The 17,732-nt window shown below is 53.2% G+C and overlaps 1 protein-coding gene across 2 annotated transcripts in view; it reads right to left on the minus strand.

The window, feature by feature from the left end:
• SLCO3A1 (solute carrier organic anion transporter family member 3A1) overlaps positions 1-17,458 on the minus strand; it is a 278,228-nt gene extending 260,770 nt beyond the window's left edge. The window contains exon 1 of one of the 2 annotated variants that reach the window (XM_066238910.1): positions 16,684-17,457. In XM_066238910.1, coding sequence (XP_066095007.1) covers positions 16,684-16,863 — 180 coding nt within the window. In that variant the 5' untranslated portion in view covers positions 16,864-17,457. Of the gene's footprint in view, positions 1-16,683 lie in introns of both variants that reach the window. The other variant, XM_066238909.1, reaches the window with a different exon arrangement.
• Positions 17,459-17,732: the final 274 nt, after the last annotated feature.

The raw sequence follows: 17,732 nt of genomic DNA on the forward strand, positions 1-17,732 counted from the left end.
GAGCCACCCAAGATTAACACGCCCAGCAGGGAACTTCACAGAGCTGATTCCCTCCACGCCCCTGTCTTTGAAATCCAGAGGGAACGTGGGCGGGGCCCAGAGAGCCAGAGAGGAGGCACGTCAAAACATTGACAGGGGCTCTCCAGGTCACACACCACTGTGGATGGTTTCTTCTTTTATAATGTACTTATGTTTATCCGTATTTTCCAAATTTTCAACACACGCATTTCTTGTATAAAAGTAAAACAGTAATGTCTTTATATTTGGGGGGGGCGGAGGGCACAAGCATAAACTTGAAATTCAAGTTAATAGCGGAGCCAAGTGATGCCGCCACCCGGGGCTCTGAAGTCTCAGCCAGCGCTTGGATCTGCCATCTGCGGGCAGCAGCTGTGTGCCAACAGGCCAGAGGCGTTCTGGCCAGACACAGCACACCTTCTGCACAAGTCTGAAGATCAAGGGCGACTAGCTCAGTACGCCCCCCCACCCCCACCACCCTCCCAGCCACGTCTCTGAGGCCCCGTCCCCGGTGGCCAGTTAGCTCTGCTCAGGGGAGCAACCCCTCTGGGCTCTTGGTGACTTTGTCCAGGAGTGCCCCCTCCCCGCAGCCTGGCCAGTTTCTCTCAGGGAGACCAGGAGGGGGATTCTGAATGGCCCCCATCCAATTTCTAAACTGTAAACCGCATGCCCACTTTTGGTTGGGGGAGACGTTTCCTGCGTGTGAACAGTTTGTTCTGTTGCCAGCGGCTTTAATGTTATCCAGAACTGATACATCCGAGGCCAAGTTAAAGTGTTGTTTTTTGTTTTTTGTTTTTAAAAGTCAAATATGATAGGCCCTTTCCTAGTTTTAGCTTATCTTGCAGAAATCCCATTTGCAGACAACTCAAAAGAGAGGCTGCACACAGAGGTGCCCTTGTGTAGGAGGCGACCGCTCCCCTGCTCGAGCTGCCCCATCCCGGGGAGTGCAATGTTCCAGGGCAGCCCGCACCTGTCGGCCTCTGGCTACGTCACACACGGCAGCCATGCCTGCTCCTAGCAGTCTGACGCTGCCCTGAGGGGCCTCTCCCCACAAGCTGGTAGGCTGCTTTAAGCTGCATTCTAGGGCACCACTTCAAAGCTGGGGGGCAGGGCAGAGAGAAGCTTTGCCCAGAGAGGTGCTGACAGCCCCGCCCTGCTGGGTACAGGGGAGACGCCCTGCTGCCAGCCAGGACAGGCTCCCGCTTGTGGCTGGGGCCCTCGGTGTTCCGCCTGCCCCCTCCCCATCGCAGGCTCGGGATCCTGTCCCACCTCTGAGAGCTCCCCCCAGCCAACCTCCTTCAACACTAGCCCTGAGCTCTTGTCGTCCTTGGACCCACCCTGGCCAAGGTTGAGGACATCAGTTGACACCTGTAACCATCAATGTTCTCCCCACCCACCGGGCCCACCCCCAGCACCACCTCCCACTTCGCTCCGCTCCACTCCCGCACTCTGATTTTACCACCGGAGGCCACACCGCCCCGTGTGGTCACAGCTGGGTCACAGCTGGACCAGCTGCCTGGCCCAGGACCTGAACCAGTCTAAGGAATGAGCCGTCAACGGTTACAAACACGGCGTCTCCTGCACTAGGACACATCGACTCCCTGAGGGCTGAGAACAAGCCCTGCACTCAAGAAAGCAGTTGAAGTGAATGAGTTTGGCAGAGGCGAGGTGAAGCCTTTCAGAAGGGGCCTGTGCTGAGAAATTCTGGGAATGCTGCAGCAGCCGCCTCGGCCCAGAAGAACAGGGTGACGAATGAGACTAGAATGCAGATGTCTGGTCCTCCCGCAGCACGCACCTGGGCCAAATCTGAGAGTGGCAGGCACGGCCACAGTCCCTTTTGGTCTCACCAAGAGGGACAGGGCTTCAGGGAGGAGCCGGGACCAGCAGGAACCTTTACAAGGCCGGGGACTGTGGAGGAGGCCCGGGGGTAAGGGACAGGGGTAAATGCTACACACACGCACGCACACACACTGGACACACATACACAAAACGCTCAGCTACATGTATTTCTAGGCTTTTTTTTACATGCATTTCCCTTAATCAGATGATATGATGGTCTTGTCCAATCCCCGCCTAAAGCTATGCCCAGAATGCAAAAAGGACTTGTTCCAAGTTCTATTTTAATACAATCAGGCTCATTCTCACAAGCATACCCACCACCCCCAAGAGAAACACGGTTTTCTTCTTACAGAGAGGAAACAAGGACTGTCACAGGGCAGCATTTCCTCAAATACAGGGCTTCCTGCTATTGATAGACTGAGTCTCCAACCAACCAATACCCCACAATCTTCCTACCCAACCCCAAACCCTCAAGAGGGCAGTTTCTCTTTTTTCTTCATTTTTCTTTCTTTGCACCCTCAGACTGTTTTAGGGTCCTTTGCGCTTTTTCCTCTCTGGTATTAAGGGTGGACTTGTGTCCCCCCCCAAAAGACATGAAGTCCTAACTCCCAGTATCTGTGAATGTGACCTTACTAGAGTACAATTCTTAGCAGACGCAACGAGGTGAGATGCAGTCATTAGGGCGGGCTCGACTCCAGCAGGACTCACATCCTTATAAGAAGAGACACTCAGAGAAAACGCCACGGGACCGCAGAGCCACGTGCCAGAAGAGTGCAAGCCGCAAGCTAAGGAGTGCCCAGACCAAGCCTCCCCCCCCCCCCCCCGCCCAGAGGCTAGGAAGAAGCGAGAAAAGATTCCATCCAGCATCTCAGAAAAAGTATGGCTTTGACAACAACATGATTTCAGACTTCTGGTCTCCAAGACTGCAAGAAAATAAACCCGTTGTTCTTAGCCACCCAGTTCGTGGTAATTTGTTACGGCAGCAAAAGGCGCTGATACACCCAGTCTCCTCCTCCTCCGGCAACACCCGAGAGGCACATTCATCCACCTTCTTGCCTCCGGGCCAAGTCCAGCCCACGATAAACTGTCAGCGTCACCTTCTCTTTACTACGCATTGCATATTTCTTTATCTAAGGGAAAAACTATGACCCGATTTTGGTCTGCCATCTGAGATGCTGAAAATGTTAAAAAAAAAAAAAATGATCCTACTGCCCCATGAACTCCACAGAAGGAAAAGGGTCTAATAAAATAGGAAGATGTCACTCCCCAAACTGGCACTCTTAAATAAAAGGCAAAGGCAGAAGTTGGAACAAATGTGTTAATGGGAATTCCTAGCGTGGCATAAACCTGGCATGAGTTTCTCCCCCCCGCCCCCAGGAGTGACCTGAGCTTTGACTCCCTGGAGCACACCCTCATAGAGGTCTCGCAGACCCGACTCTGACATCCTGCCAGGGTTGCTGAAGCATGGCACTGTTGGGGTCAGCAGCCCGTGGAGGGAGGCAAGAATAAAATTAATCAACAACCAGGAGGCGACAGGGCTGAGCTGACCACCTGTGACCACCGCAGCTCAGTTCACCCGACACAAAGAGAAAAACAGGCACCAAGGCGACAGACCTGAACACGAGAATACTCAGCTTCCTTCTCTGGGAATCTACAATGTTTCACTTGTCACATGAAAAGTCTCCCTGTTGGCCCTGGGTGCCCAGGAGCACTGAAGTCATTTTTAATTGTTGCCTTGGTGCTATTATTTTTAAGTGGCAAAAACATTCCCTAATGAGATCCAAAATTATCAGAAGACAGATAAATGTATATATTTTTATCTTTTCCCTAGAGTAAGGCTACGGTATAGAATGGCTGTTAGGAAACACTGAGTTTATTCAAAAGAAAAAGGAAGAATGTTGTAAAAGACATTGAGAGGAATCGTGATCTTATTTCTAGCAGTCAATCAAAACAATATTTTTATTGCTATATATGTTTATAATCATTATTTCCAAAAATAAAACTCTTTCTGGCTGGTACCTGCTCGCACCTGCTGGCTAATGTGAGCAGGCTGAGGGTGGGGAGGATGGGGGATGCATGTGTGTGTAAGTGACAATTCTGTGCCCCGACTGTTCCTAAAATGAAAGCAAGAAATGCAGGCCCTGACCGGTTGGCTCAGTGGTAGAGCGTCGGCCTGGCGTGCAGGAGTCCTGGGTTCGATTCCCGGCCAGGGCACACAGGAGAGGCGCCCATCTACTTCTCCACCCCTCCCCCTCTCCTTCCTCGCTGTCTCTCTCTCTTCCCCTCCTGCAGCCAAGGCTCCACTGGAGCAAAGTTGGCCCGGGCGCTGAGGATGGCTCTGTGGCCTCTGCCTCAGGCACTAGAGTGGCTCTGGATGCAACAGAGCGACGCCCCAGATGGGCAGAGCATCGCCCCCTGGTGGGCATGCCGGGTGGATCCCGGTCGGGCGCATGCGGTCTGTCTGACTGCCTCCCTGTTTCCGGCTTCGGAAAAATGAAAAAAGAAAAAGAAAAAAAAAAAAGAAATGCAGAGCGTCCTCAGCGATGGAGAGGACCTGAGAACGGGACACAACTGCCTGTCGGACCATCACCGGCACCCACACATCTTAGAAGTCTCCCGGGGCCGCGTCTGGACTCAGCACGAGTGCGGCTGGCTCCACGGCCACCCTGGGCACGGGTGCAGCACAGCAGACCTCCTCACCTGCTCCCACCAGCGACAGGCTGCAAAGCAGCCGCACTGCATGCTAACGTTCTGCTCTATTTATACGCGTCTCCAGGGACGAGCAAAGGGAAGGGAAAGGTGCTCGTTTCTGCTTTTCTGTTTCTCAACAGTGTCCTCCCTTTGGGCCGGCAGGCGAGCCTCACAACCCACGTCATACTTGCTCGTGCTGGGGCGGCCGCACAGCACGCCGCCGATTCCCCGCAGAGTCTGGGCCTCGGCTTCTCACATACAGACAGGAGAGGCCTGTCAGAAGCTCTCCACATCCACTTCAACTGGAGTTCCTTTTAGGTCTTTTCCGCCCCACGCGCTCGCCCGGCCACTAACGGAGCCCCCTCCACAGCTCAGGAGGCCACGAACCTGACACGGGCCGTGCAGAGTGCTGCGCCCGACGCATGTGTGGCTTTGAGAAGAGGGAGGCGGGACGCACCGCACGGAAACACGTGCAAGTTACACAAAAATAAGACAGAGTGCATTCGAAGTGCCATCCCAGCAGCGCTCGGAGGATGACAGGGCCGACGGAGGAAGCCCGTCCTGACGGACAGCGTCTGCACCCCTGGGCATCCCCCTGAGTCTCGCGAGCAAGCCCTCCAGCCGACCTCTGCCAACACCACCGTGCCCTTGAGAGCTACAGTGACCCCAGACCCAGGGCGGCCTCCGCACCCTGGCAGAGAAGAGGGGCTGGTGCCGAGGTCTAGAGGGGTGCTCCAGGTGGCTCCGTGGGTCCGCTTCAATCAGTGCTGGTAACCAAGATCAACTGATCAACGCCATTCTTTATTTGACGGGTTGCGTCACAACGGAATCTTACATAATAAAAACATACAGGCCCGTGCTGCTTGGAAATGTTTATCTTCATTAGAGGAATTCTGAGCAGTTAGGTAAACAAGATTTCAGGTACAGTACTTTGGGGCTTATATAACCGGTGAAGAGGGCAGCTTTCCAATTCCAACTTTGCTTGTGTGCAAGGTGGTCATTTCTCATTCTAATCAACTGGAGATAGGAGAGCAGCGGCATCAGGACGGGGAGCAAATCTAACAATTAGGGAACGAACAGGCCCGTTTCACACGTGCCTCTTCCGAAGGGGCGAAGAGGGAAAGACAATGGAATAGCCATTCCCAAGAAAGGATTACAACAGATTCTAACCGAACAACACCACTGGGACCCTGCCTTCTACACGGAGGCTGCAAGTGCAGAAATGAAAGTAAAAGCAAACATTTCTTCCTGCCACGAGTCCCCGTAGTTGCAGGAGTGATTTAGGGAGCACACAGCCCACTTTCTATTCCAGTCCCCAGGACTAGGTTGAAAACATGCTCAGCTCCTTATTAGTTCTGCTAACTCCACATAACGGTGGCTCAGGTGGCTTTGAAGTGAGAGCCACCGCAGGCTCTAGACCAGGGGTCCCCAAACTTTTTACACAGGGGGCCAGTTCACTGTCCCTCAGACCGTTGGAGGGCCGGACTATAAGAAAAAACTATGAACAAATCCCTATGCACACTGCACATATCTTATTTTAAAGTAAAAAACAAAACGGGAACAAATACAATATTTAAAATAAAGAACAAGTACATTTAAATCAACAAACTGTCCAGTATTTCAATGGGAACTTTGCTCCTCTCGCTGACCACCAATGAAAGAGGTGCCCCTTCTGGAGGTGCAGCGGGGGGCGGATAAATGGCCTCAGGGGGCCGCATGCGGCCCGCGGGCTGTAGTTTGGGGACCCCTATTCTAGAGCCACCGAGGAAAAGTGTCAGGCTAACGTGGACAGCCAGGTTCGTTCCCAGGGACCCACCCCAAAGCACAATTGGTCAGACAAATTAGAATCCGCCACCACATATCACAGCATCTCACATGTGGATGGACAGACAGGTACACAGACAGAAGACCAGAGGGCATACCCGAGGCCCCCAAGTGGACTCATGCGATGACACAGTGGCCCAGACCTTCTCCTGTACCCGAACAGGGCAGCTGGGTGCCACTGCCTGCCTGGATGGGTCTGCGGACACAGCCCGCTTCTGGGTCCTCAGAGCGCTCGTGGCAAGAATTCTAGCAAAACCAACACTAAGGAAATAAGACACCCTTGTTACTATCAGTACTCTCTTTGATTCTGTTACCAGGTAAGTTAAAATGTCACTTGGGATATGACAACACCGAAGATAAAGGTACAGCCGAGGAACCTGTGAAGGAAATCATGAAAGCAAAGGGAAAAAGAGTGGGCTCCACACCCCTCCCCCACCCCCACCCCCAATCTCCGCCAAAAAGTAGGGCTTGTAGTCCTACTTTTGTCTCATCTCTCTCCATTCCTGTCTGTCTGTCTGTCCCTTAGCCTTAGGAACCTATGTTGCCTGTCTGTCTGTCCTTAGCCTTAGGAACCTATGTTGCCTCTTACTTTCAAATGTTCTTATTGAGTGTGAAGTCATATGTGAGACTTTTGTCTCAAGTTCTGGAACAGTCTAATGACCAACTATTATCTCTTAGATAGTGAAATAACCACTCCCTGAACCCTGGCTGGGTCGCTCAGTGGCTAGAGTGTCATCCTGGCACACTGAGATTATAAATTCAATCCTTGGCCAGGGCTCATACAAGAAGCAATCAGCCTGACCAGGTGGTGGCGCAGTGGATAGAGCGTCGTCGGACTGGGATGCGGAAGGACCCAGGTTCGAGACCCCGAGGTCGCCAGCTTGAGCGCGGGCTCATCTGGCTTGAGCAAAGAGCTCACCAGCTTGGACCCAAGGTCCCTGGCTCCAGCAGGGGGTTACTTGGTCTGCTGAAGGCCTGCGGTCAAAGCACATGTGAGAAAGCAATCAATGAACAACTAAGAAGTCGCAATGCGCAACGAGAAACTGATGATTGCTTCTCATCTCTCTCCATTCCTGTCTGTCTGTCTGTCCCTGTCTATCTCTGCCTCTGTAAAAAAAAAAAAAAAAAGGCAGCAATCAATGAGTGAATAACTAAATGGAACAACTAAGTGGAAGAACAAGTTGGTGCCTCCTCTCTCTCCCAAGTAACTGGAAAAATTAAAAAAAAAACCACAGCGGCAGCTGGGGTGGGTACCACCATTTCTAAAGGAGTGAGCTACTCAACCGGCCATCTGAAAGGGCTTCCCTTTTTACAAGGGCTCTCTCAAAGCCACAAAGAAGAACCGAAACGAAGAGGTAGGGAAGAGCCCACTGCGGGGACTCTGCCCGCATCTGGCGGAAGGCTTCCTTTCTGTATATGTTGTTTCCCCGCGCGCCCAGAATGAAGGCCACCCCCAGGCCGCACCTGCACAGCTGCGGCCGCAGGAGGCCCAGCGCCTTAGCCTTAGGAAGCTCTGGCTTCCTTCCTCAGTGAAGCCAGCTCGGCTCACCGAGAAGAGCACGGTTCCCTCCCTCTCTTCTTCCCAAGGGCAGGTGTGAGCAGCCCGGGGAGAGAAGTACAGCCACAGGAAGGGGCGTGGTATGGTGCTGGCACGGAGCACGGGGGCGCCCGCCCCCCAAATGGTCACCGCAGCCAGAAGCCTAGATGGACACATCTGCAGGGAGGGAAGGCAGACTGCACCCAGGGCTGCTCGACTTTCAGAAGCCAGAAAGGACCCGGATTGAGAGAGTGCCTATGTCTGTGCGCGCGGAGCGCCGCTGAATACGGCGGGAGGACACTGATGAAGGCCCGGGTGCGTGGACGGCCAGAGACCTGGGCCCTTCCCGGCTGCCAGGGCTGAGCTCCGAGGTCGCAAGTCTTAAACAAGGCTGCCTGGAGGGCAGCACATGTCCACAACATATGTCACTTGGTCCCCTCCTCCCGACACCCCAGGCTGTCTTGAAGTGGCCACTTTTCATCCAGGAAAACAGAGCAAGCTACAAAGGCCCAGATCTCTAATCTAGGAAACATTACCGAGGCGTCAACAATATCCCAAATCTTCATGTCCCTGCAAGGGGCTTCCATTGTGCCGAGGTCAATAATATGTCATCATTAAGACAATTACTGAAGACTACACCCTATGAGAAGCACTCTATCATGTGCCCATTTATTTACTTATTTTTCTTTTCCACGTGAGAGGAGGGCAGGTAGAGAGACAGACTGCCGCATGTGCTCTGACCGGGATCCACCCTGCAATCTCATCTAGGTTCATGCTCACAACTGAACTATTTTCAGCGCCTGAGGCAGAGGCTCCATGGATGAGCCTGGGGTGATGCACTCGATCCAATCCAGCCATGACTGTGGGAGTGGGAGAGAGTGAGAGAAAGAGAAGGTAGCGGAGGGATGGAGAAACTGATGGTCGCTTCTCCTATGTGCCCTGACCCGGAATCAAACCAGGGACATCCACACACCGTAGCCAATGCCCTACTGCGGATCAAACTGGCCAGGGTCATGTGTCCATTTATTTAAATCTCTCAACTATCTATAAGATAGGCTCTCGTTAGCTCCCATTTTCAGATGAGGATAGTGAGGCATGGGTAAGTCAAGTCTTCAGGAGCTGGGACAAATCCAGGTGTTTTGACTCTAAGTCTTTTCACGGCTCAACTGCCTCCCGCCACAACACTGTCCCACCCTGTGGGCCCAGACCAGAGCAGCAGGGACGAGGGCTCCCCACCAGGCATCAGGGCCCCTGTCCCTCCCAACCACCCCTGTACTGTCCCTGCTCCACTCACTTCCAAGTACCCATTGACTATATAAGTGGTCGAGATAACTACGACTATGGTGGGTTCCTCTCCCACATGACTAGTAATTTTTACAGCATCTTTAAGAGAAAACGGATTGCGGTATTTATAATACGGGGAATACACAGAACTAGCCACTGGTACTTATGTCTTACTTTGAAACATTTAAGCTCCTAGACAAAACGTTCATGCAGAGTCGGAAACGATCTGAGCATACGGTTCACTACACCAAAGTCGAAGCTTGATTGACGTCATTTTATTCCTCATTTGTTGGGACCACAAACTTACTATGTTGATAGTACGTATGCATAACCATGCCATTATTCATAATAACAGCAGCTAACGTGCCAGTTAGTGTTCAAAGTGCTCTATGTGTACTGGCCTGACTCACAGCAACACTATGAGGGTAGGTACGATGACAACCCCAGCTCCCACAGGAAAAACCAAGGCGCAGAGAGACTGAGGAACCAGACTGAGGGCACAGAGCCGGCAAGCGGAGGACACAGGAATGAATGGTGGGTCTTGCTGTTCTCCACCCGCGAGCTTGAACCATCTAACTTGCAGTTCTCGCCATTCAGCAATACTACTCGTCACATCGACCCGTAAGCACTTAGACGCCATAAAATACAAGAGTCTCAAACCACGTCAGTTCACTTGTCCTATGAACCCAGGTCGTTGATCCCACTTTTTTCCTTGTTTACTGTCTATTTTGTGGATATAGATACAGAAACCGAAAGCAAAACTCCAGTAAAAAAGCAAGGACGCTTTCTTTCCAGCCTACAGATTGCCAAAGACGTTTCTGAGGGTGGATGAAATATAGCTGGCTTGTCATCAGGGGAATTCTATATCCATGTGTAAGCCATGCTATCAAAATTACCACTGACATGTCCCTTAATGTCTTCAACAAAGTACAGCGTTCAGTGTTTGGTGTATGTGACCCGGTACTGGGCGTGTACATAAACATATCACGCATGCAATAATGTAGAGAATATACTAGATGACATATACAAAAGACAAGTTAGCAGAAGTGGTGGTAAGTCCTTTACTTTGGAGGAATGCGGTTATTTAATGCAGTTAAACCCGTGCAAGTTGCAAGTTACTGTGTTCAGGAAGTTGGGAGTAAGGCACTGTAGAAATGTAGACAGCATTGCTTCCACCACAGCAAGGGGTGAGCACCTTCTGCATACCTGCCTGCCTGGCCCCTGGCAGAGCCCACCCGCCTTGCGTGACACCTCCGGGAGCCCCCTGGAATCCAAGGACCAAGATCAGCTCAGCAAGGGTCCCTGCCCCTCCCACCACCCCAGCAGAAGGCCTGGCACAGGCCCCGAAACCAACGCCGACAGACCTGGGCTCTATCTCTGTAACCAGCCAAAAACATTCCCGGATCTTGTCTTGATTCAAGAGCTGCGTGCGTCTCAGTGAAATTCGGCTGTCCCCTCACCATTGCTGGTGACATGGCGCTCTTCCCAGGGCCAGGCTGCTCAGTGAGCCCCGTCCCAGGGCCAAGCTGCTCAGTGAGCCTCGTCCCAGGACCAGGCTGCTCAGTGAGCCCCGTCCCAGGGCCAGGCTGCTCAGTGAGCCCCGTCCCAGGGCCAGGCTGCTCAGTGAGCCCCGTCCCAGGGCCAGGCTGCTCAGTGAGCCCCGTCCCAGGGCCATAGCTGCTCAGTGAGCCCCGTCCCAGGGCCATAGCTGCTCAGTGAGCCCCGTCCCAGGGCCATAGCTGCTCAGTGAGCCCCGTCCCAGGGCCAAGCTGCTCAGTGAGCCCCGTCCCAGGGCCATAGCTGCTCAGTGAGCCCCGTCCCAGGGCCATAGCTGCTCAGTGAGCCCCGTCCCAGGGCCAAGCTGCTCAGTGAGCCCCGTCCCAGGGCCATAGCTGCTCAGTGAGCCCCGTCCCAGGGCCATAGCTGCTCAGTGAGCCCCGTCCCAGGACCATAGCTGCTCAGTGAGCCCCGTCCCAGGGCCAGGCTGCTCAGTGAGCCCCGTCCCAGGGCCAGGCTGCTCAGTGAGCCCCGTCCCAGGGCCATAGCTGCTCAGTGAGCCCCGTCCCAGGGCCATAGCTGCTCAGTGAGCCCCGTCCCAGGGCCAGGCTGCTCAGTGAGCCCCGTCCCAGGGCCAGGCTGCTCAGTGAGCCCCGTCCCAGGACCAGGCTGCTCAGTGAGCCCCGTCCCAGGACCAGGCTGCTCAGTGAGCCCCGTCTCGGAACAAGGCAGCACCGCAAAGCTCCGCTCGGGGATGAGCAAGAGAAATTCACAGGAACCCGCGGCCTCTGCACAGGAGGGGCCTCTCCAGCCTGACCCGGGCCGAGGCTGTTCCAGCAGCAGCAAGGACAGCCCCTTACACCCTGAGCAGCTGATCAGCAAGGCACTGCCACGGCGCGAGGCCTCTGGGGCATCCTCTTCATAAGGTGTCTCAAACTGAAAAGGGACAGGGTGACAAAATTCAGCAAAGCGATCTCGCTCACTTTGCAACGAATTCAATCCCTTTCAATTAAACACACAAGAGCCCTGGCCGGTCGGCTCAGTGGTAGAGCGTCGGCCTGGCGTGCGGAAGTCCCGGGTTCGATTCCCGGCCAGGGCACACAGGAGAGGCGCCCATCTACTTCTCCACCCCTCCCCCCCTCCTTCCTCTCTGTTTCTCTCTTCCCCTCCCGCAGCGGAGGCTCCATTGGAGCAAAGATGGCCCGGGCACTGGGGATGGCTCCTTGGCCTCTGCCCCAGGCGCTAGAGTGGCTCTGGTCACCGCAGAGCGATGCCCCGGAGGGGCAGAGCATCGCCCCCTGGTGGGCAGAGCATCACCCCCTGGTGGGCGTGCCGGGTAGATCCCGGTCGGGTGCATGCGGGAGTCTGTCTGACTGTCTCTCCCTGTTTCTAGCTTTGGGAGAAAAAATAATAATAATAATAAAAATAAATAAATAAACACACAAGAGAAATCCCCTCTCCCGGATCGAAGGTGTGTACACCAAGCTAGTGTAAAGGAATTTTCAGGAATAATATGCTCCCCGAAATCATGATTAGCTAACCATTTTCAACCAAGCTGAAAGAAAGAAAGAAAGAAAAAAAAAATCAGGGTAATTTTATTTCTTACTACCTGGGGCTATATAGTAATTATGCAAATGACAGGGAATTTGTCACTTTGAGTAAACCGTAAGTGTGTAAAGTAATTTGATTAAGTAAAATAGAGTTGCCTTAGTCATCATACTAATTTGACAAGGACTTCAAAAATGTCTCTCAGCTGTCTGCTTCTGCGTTAAATATGAAAAAAAAAAAAACACTTTCAAAATGATGCTTCTTTAGGAAAAAAAACAAACAATGAAAACTAGAGCAGTTCCACCTCAACCATTAATCATCAGCCCACTGGGCGCTCTCGGGCCTAAAAGAAATAAAAATAAGTGACTTGAACGCAGTGAGCTGGAACCCTGTTAAACATTCTCAGTCATCCAGCTCTCTACTTGGTCACCACCACCTCAGACTTAGTTTTTGCATAACTCTACATGGGGAAATGCCCGGGCCCATGGCCACAGGGACCACCTGTGTGCCCCAAGCAGAGACGAAACTGGCCTTTTCAAGTTTTTATCCTGAGGAAATTCAAATGCATTTGTACGTGAGTGTCAGTGACAACTGCCCAGAGGTGGCGGAGGCTCTAATTTCCTGCACACATCCTTATCCGCCCCGAGCCTCAGTCACTTGATATATATATATATATATCTCACACACACACACACACACACACACACACACACGAACCTCTCCGCGCAGAGCTACCCTCCTAGACTGGCCTGCAACATCTCGGTGGGTCTCCACAAGACATGGGAAAGTGCACGCGACATGACTTTCTCTCCATGCCTGTCCCATAGGCCCACGCCTTCTCCAAACAGCCCGAGACTTAGGAAGATGTTACAACCTGGCAAGGGGGTCAGTTCAGACTGGAGCCACCCGAAGCAAAGACCCAAGTGAAGGAAAACGAAATTGTGTTCTCCACTCTGCACACGGTGATGATCAAATGGAACGGGTCTCTCTTCTTACCTGAGAAAATAGTCTATAGACCAGGGGTTAGGAACCTATGGCTCGCGAGCCAGATGTGGCTCTTTTGATGGCTGCGTCTGGCTTGCAGACAAATCTTTAATAAGAAAAATAATAACGTTAAAAATATAAAACATTCTCATGTATTACAATCCATTCATTTCCTACCACTCATGTTCATGGTTGCGGGTGGCTGGAGCCAATCACAGCTGTCCTCCGGGACAACACCAAATTTTTATTGGATAATGCCTAACGTGCATGGGTCGTTGTATGGCTCTCACGGAATTACATTTTAAAATATGTGGCGTTCATGGCTCTCTCAGCCAAAAAGTTTCCTGACACCTGCTATAGACCGTCAGGCAGTTTAATTGATGAGGAGGGAACATCCCTGGGACTGCTGGTGGATCTGAAGCATGATTTCTAATAAAATATCTCAAACAGTAACTGATCTCAGAATCCAGAGCTGGCCCGGGTAGCACCTGCGATAGCTTATCTCTATTATCGCTACCTCTGGGATTCAGGCTCAGTGTCAGTGTTCTACACTCCCCTGGGACACCCCCAAAATCCAGACAAAAAGTTGCTGGTCCCCTGGCTGGCTAGTTTGACAGCTGGTGGCTTTCTCATATATAGAAACTCCCCACGCTGGGCAGGCTCTCCAAAGGAAATTACACACACACACAGCGTCCTGCTCTTCCAAGTTGCTTCTCAAATCACATGCAACTTCTTGTTTCAGTTGGGCAACTGGGAAGACTGCATCCATGTCATTCAAGATACTGGTAATATGTCTTTACAGAGAAAGAATGGAAAAATGAAGTCCTCAAATGTAAAAAAAAAAAAAAAAAATGGCACTTGGGAAGACAAAATAAAAGGCATGGACATTTGGAATCAAGTAGAAAATAATGCCATGGGCATAGAATTTGGGATCTTTCAGAACAGGATCCCAAATGATCACGCGTGTGATCACCAACACACATGGGCTTTCAGGGTTCCTAAGAAAGCCCGAGATGAAGTAAAAGGGAGACATTTGTCTTCCTGCACGCATCCTGAAACGGCTGCATGCTCAAATTATCTGTAACAAAGTCTCTCGCGTAGCTAAAGGAATAACAAACTTTTCATTCCACCTGCCAAATAACAGACGAAAACTCCCAAGTGACCCAGAAGAGCAAAACCCATAGCAAGCCGATTCAGTCAACCCTGGCGAGCAAACTATTTATTTTCATGAGGTTCAGACGCCAGCGGAGCGCCAAGGGCAGCCAGGCAAGGCAGAGCCCTGAGCACCTTCTGCCTCCACTCCTAGTAATCGAAATGAATTCAATTTCCTAGGCCCCTGCTCTCCCGGGCCTCCATCTGCTCTCTGCCAGTCACCTGTTGATTCCTGTTACCCTACCCCTTCAACCAGGCTTTCCACCGACCCCGGCTGGGAGTGTCAGGAGTTCCTCTGGCTGTCACTTTGCCTATTGCAGGATTCAAGTCAACTTCCTCCCTCCTGTCTGTGGACATGCATTACTCCACCAGCCCTCTGCTTCTTCACTTTCTTAAGGAACTCGGGGCCACTCATCTGACTGAAGACCAGCTTCCTTTCTCTCTACAGTCCTTAGATCAGTGTATGCTAAAAATAAGCTCATGCCTTGATCATTCATGGTGTGAAAAGTTCTGTTGGTGTGTGCCACACGTGGATGTCCCACTCTATTGAACAAAAGTGGTTTGAGGCAAACTGTTAAACTGGAGGTAGCTGCCAATACACTAATTGCCCTCTTTTAAACACAGACCCATATTCCTGGTTAGGACTTGTATACTTTGTATATGCTGCTCGTCAAGACCAACCTATATTTATTAGTGTGTATTTGCATCTTAGTAATACATGCACCTAGTTTAATAGTTTAACAAATTCTCTCCAAGGAAGGTCTAATAAACTGACTCTCAAGACACGGTTTTCCCCTAACTCCCAAAACTCAAAAGGCCACAGGCACCATCTGCAATCATGTATAGTAACTACAAAAAAAGTGCATCTTATAAAACAATAATCTAAGCAGAGAACAAAATGTGCTTTTGGCCACAGAGTTCATCTGCAGCATACAAGTCATTGGATGCACAGAGACGGGGATTTAAATGCCTTTCATCTCACAAGGAGCAAAGGAAATGCATTTCATTTTCAGAACTGCAACTCTGTCACCCCAGGAACAGAGTCGAGTTTGCAAAATCTTCTATCATAACTGTATAACTGACTTGATCCCACGCCACAGACCAAGCCTGCTCCTACATCCTTCTGACAGCAAGCCCGAGTCCTAGGAGACGGATTATGAATGGTACAAGGTACTCAGCATCTCTGACTCGGCTCATTAACTGTAACCCAAGGCCAGGAAAGAAGGATAAGGGGTACCATCGGGAGGAGCGCGGTTCTCTCTGTGACTATCCAACAGGCAAAATCTTGTCCAATTCTCTCTCCATTAAACTTGATCACTAACAGTCTGTGACATTTGATTCCAGTTTCAGGTCAATAATCAAGTAATGATTTAACACTATACACTCTGAAATTTTTCCTCACTTTTAGGCAGGGCTATACTTGGGTCTGGACAGGCACTCTCTGGAACTCAGGCTGGGACCACCTGCACCGTGGAGAAAGCGGCAAAGTGGGTATTTGACAGTGCTGAGTCATTACAAGCTGTTTCTTCTGCTCTATTATGCACCCCTGAGCCGTTTGAGCATTAATATCCCCTTTCAGAAGGCAAATGAAATAAACATATATTGCGGGGAAAATGAGGTAACCCCCTTGTGGGTGAGAGACAACGGTGGGGAATTTAGGTCTAAGAGTGGACAGCAGGACTACACAAACTCGCAGCTGCTCTCCAGGTATGGGAACTTTATTCCAGACGCTGAGAGATGGCTCTTAGGATACGGAGCGGGAATAGTCCCCACGTAACCCTGGTTCGGATCAGGCCACACTCGGGCGCATTTTACTCTAAGCTGTTAAATCTCCCCCATAATTGGCGGATGGAGAAAGCGCCCGGAGAAAATGATGCATAATGGATTTGTTCTCGAGGCGGATAGAACGGAAAGTAGAGGACGCAGGATGCTAACTGGCTTTTCTTCCCATGTGCAGATCACCTGAAATCCGCGATGCCTTCCGCTCCAAGGGGGCTCCTGAACTCGCCCTCTGGCTGCACTTTCCAGGGGGACAGAAATGCTTTCACGCCCACCTGACTGCAGCCTCCCCTCCTCGGGTCCCCCCAGCCCCCGCCGGCCGCACGAGCAGCTGCCGGCATCCGCGGTCCCGCCCGCCCCTGGCTCGCTCGGCAGCCCCGGCCGGCGGCTCCCCCGGCAGCCGCCTCTGCACCACTCGCCAACCTCCACGCCCGGCGGAGGTCACGCCCGCCCATCCCCTCCTCGTGCCAGCCGGCCGCCCGGGCGCAGCGCTGGGGAAGGGGCCCCGCGGCGGAGTTGGCACGGGGACTCACCAGGTAGGCGCCCACCGTGCCCTGCGCCAGCATCAAGGCGCACTCGGACACCAGGAAGATCTTGATGTTGGAGAAGCAGGACACCTTCTTTTTCTTCTTCTTGTTCCTCTGAGCCTCGTCCCCCTGCAGCTCGCCGCTCCGGCCGCCGCCCGACGAGCCGCCCGGCTTCTTCCCCTGCATCCTTCTCCCGCCGCCGCCGCCGCTTTCCCGCTCGCCCCGGGAGTCCGGGCCGCTGCCGGGCGGGGTTGCGCGCCGCGAAGCTGCGTGCTGTCCCCACCCCGGGCCCGCGGCGGCCGCCCCCGTCCTGCCGGAGCTGGAGAGGTGGAAGCACAGCTCCTCGCCGCCGCCTCCGCCGCGCTCGTCCCCTGCCGCCTCCTCCTCCTCCGCCCTCCCCTCGCCTCCTCCTCCGGCTTGGGCTGTGCCAATCACAGGGGCTCCTCGCGCCGCCCGCCGCCGCTGCCGCCGCCTCGCCGCCCGCGGACACCGGCCGCTGCCATCGCCGGCTTCCCCTATCACTCCGGCCGCGCCGGCCCTCGCCTCCCCTGCCTCCCCTGCCTCTAGCCGGGGGGCCGAGCGGCGCTCGCCTGTGCCCGCCCCCGCTACCCCGGCGCCCCCGGGAGGCGCAAAAGGGGAACCGGTGTGGGACGCGGAAGGCGGACCCGCGGCCGAGACTGAGAGGGTCTGGCCGCCCGAGGGACCTGGGAGAGGGGGAGTCCTTGCGGAGTAAGCGAGGCGCGGGGGACCGGGCTGCTCGGGAGGAAGGGAGCGAGGAAGGGAGGGTGAGAGGGAGGGAGGCGGTGCCCGACCCCTAGATGGCGCTGCGGGGCTCCGGGCGCCCCCGCGGACTCTGGGTGGTACTGCAGGAGGAACGGGCGGCGCAGAGATGGGGTGCGGAGGCGCCCCCGCAGGGCGGGGACCTAGAGCTCCGGCATCGGGGCGCTAGACCGGAGGGGAGGGACTGTTTCTAGGAAGAGAGTAGAGAATGAGTTCTCAGAAAGGAGTTGCGGTCTCTCTTCACCTCCGCCCGGCGATTTCTGGGGACAGATGTT

Source organism: Saccopteryx bilineata, chromosome 7, assembly GCF_036850765.1.
Source record: "Saccopteryx bilineata isolate mSacBil1 chromosome 7, mSacBil1_pri_phased_curated, whole genome shotgun sequence".
NCBI classification, from domain to species: Eukaryota; Metazoa; Chordata; class Mammalia; order Chiroptera; family Emballonuridae; genus Saccopteryx; species Saccopteryx bilineata.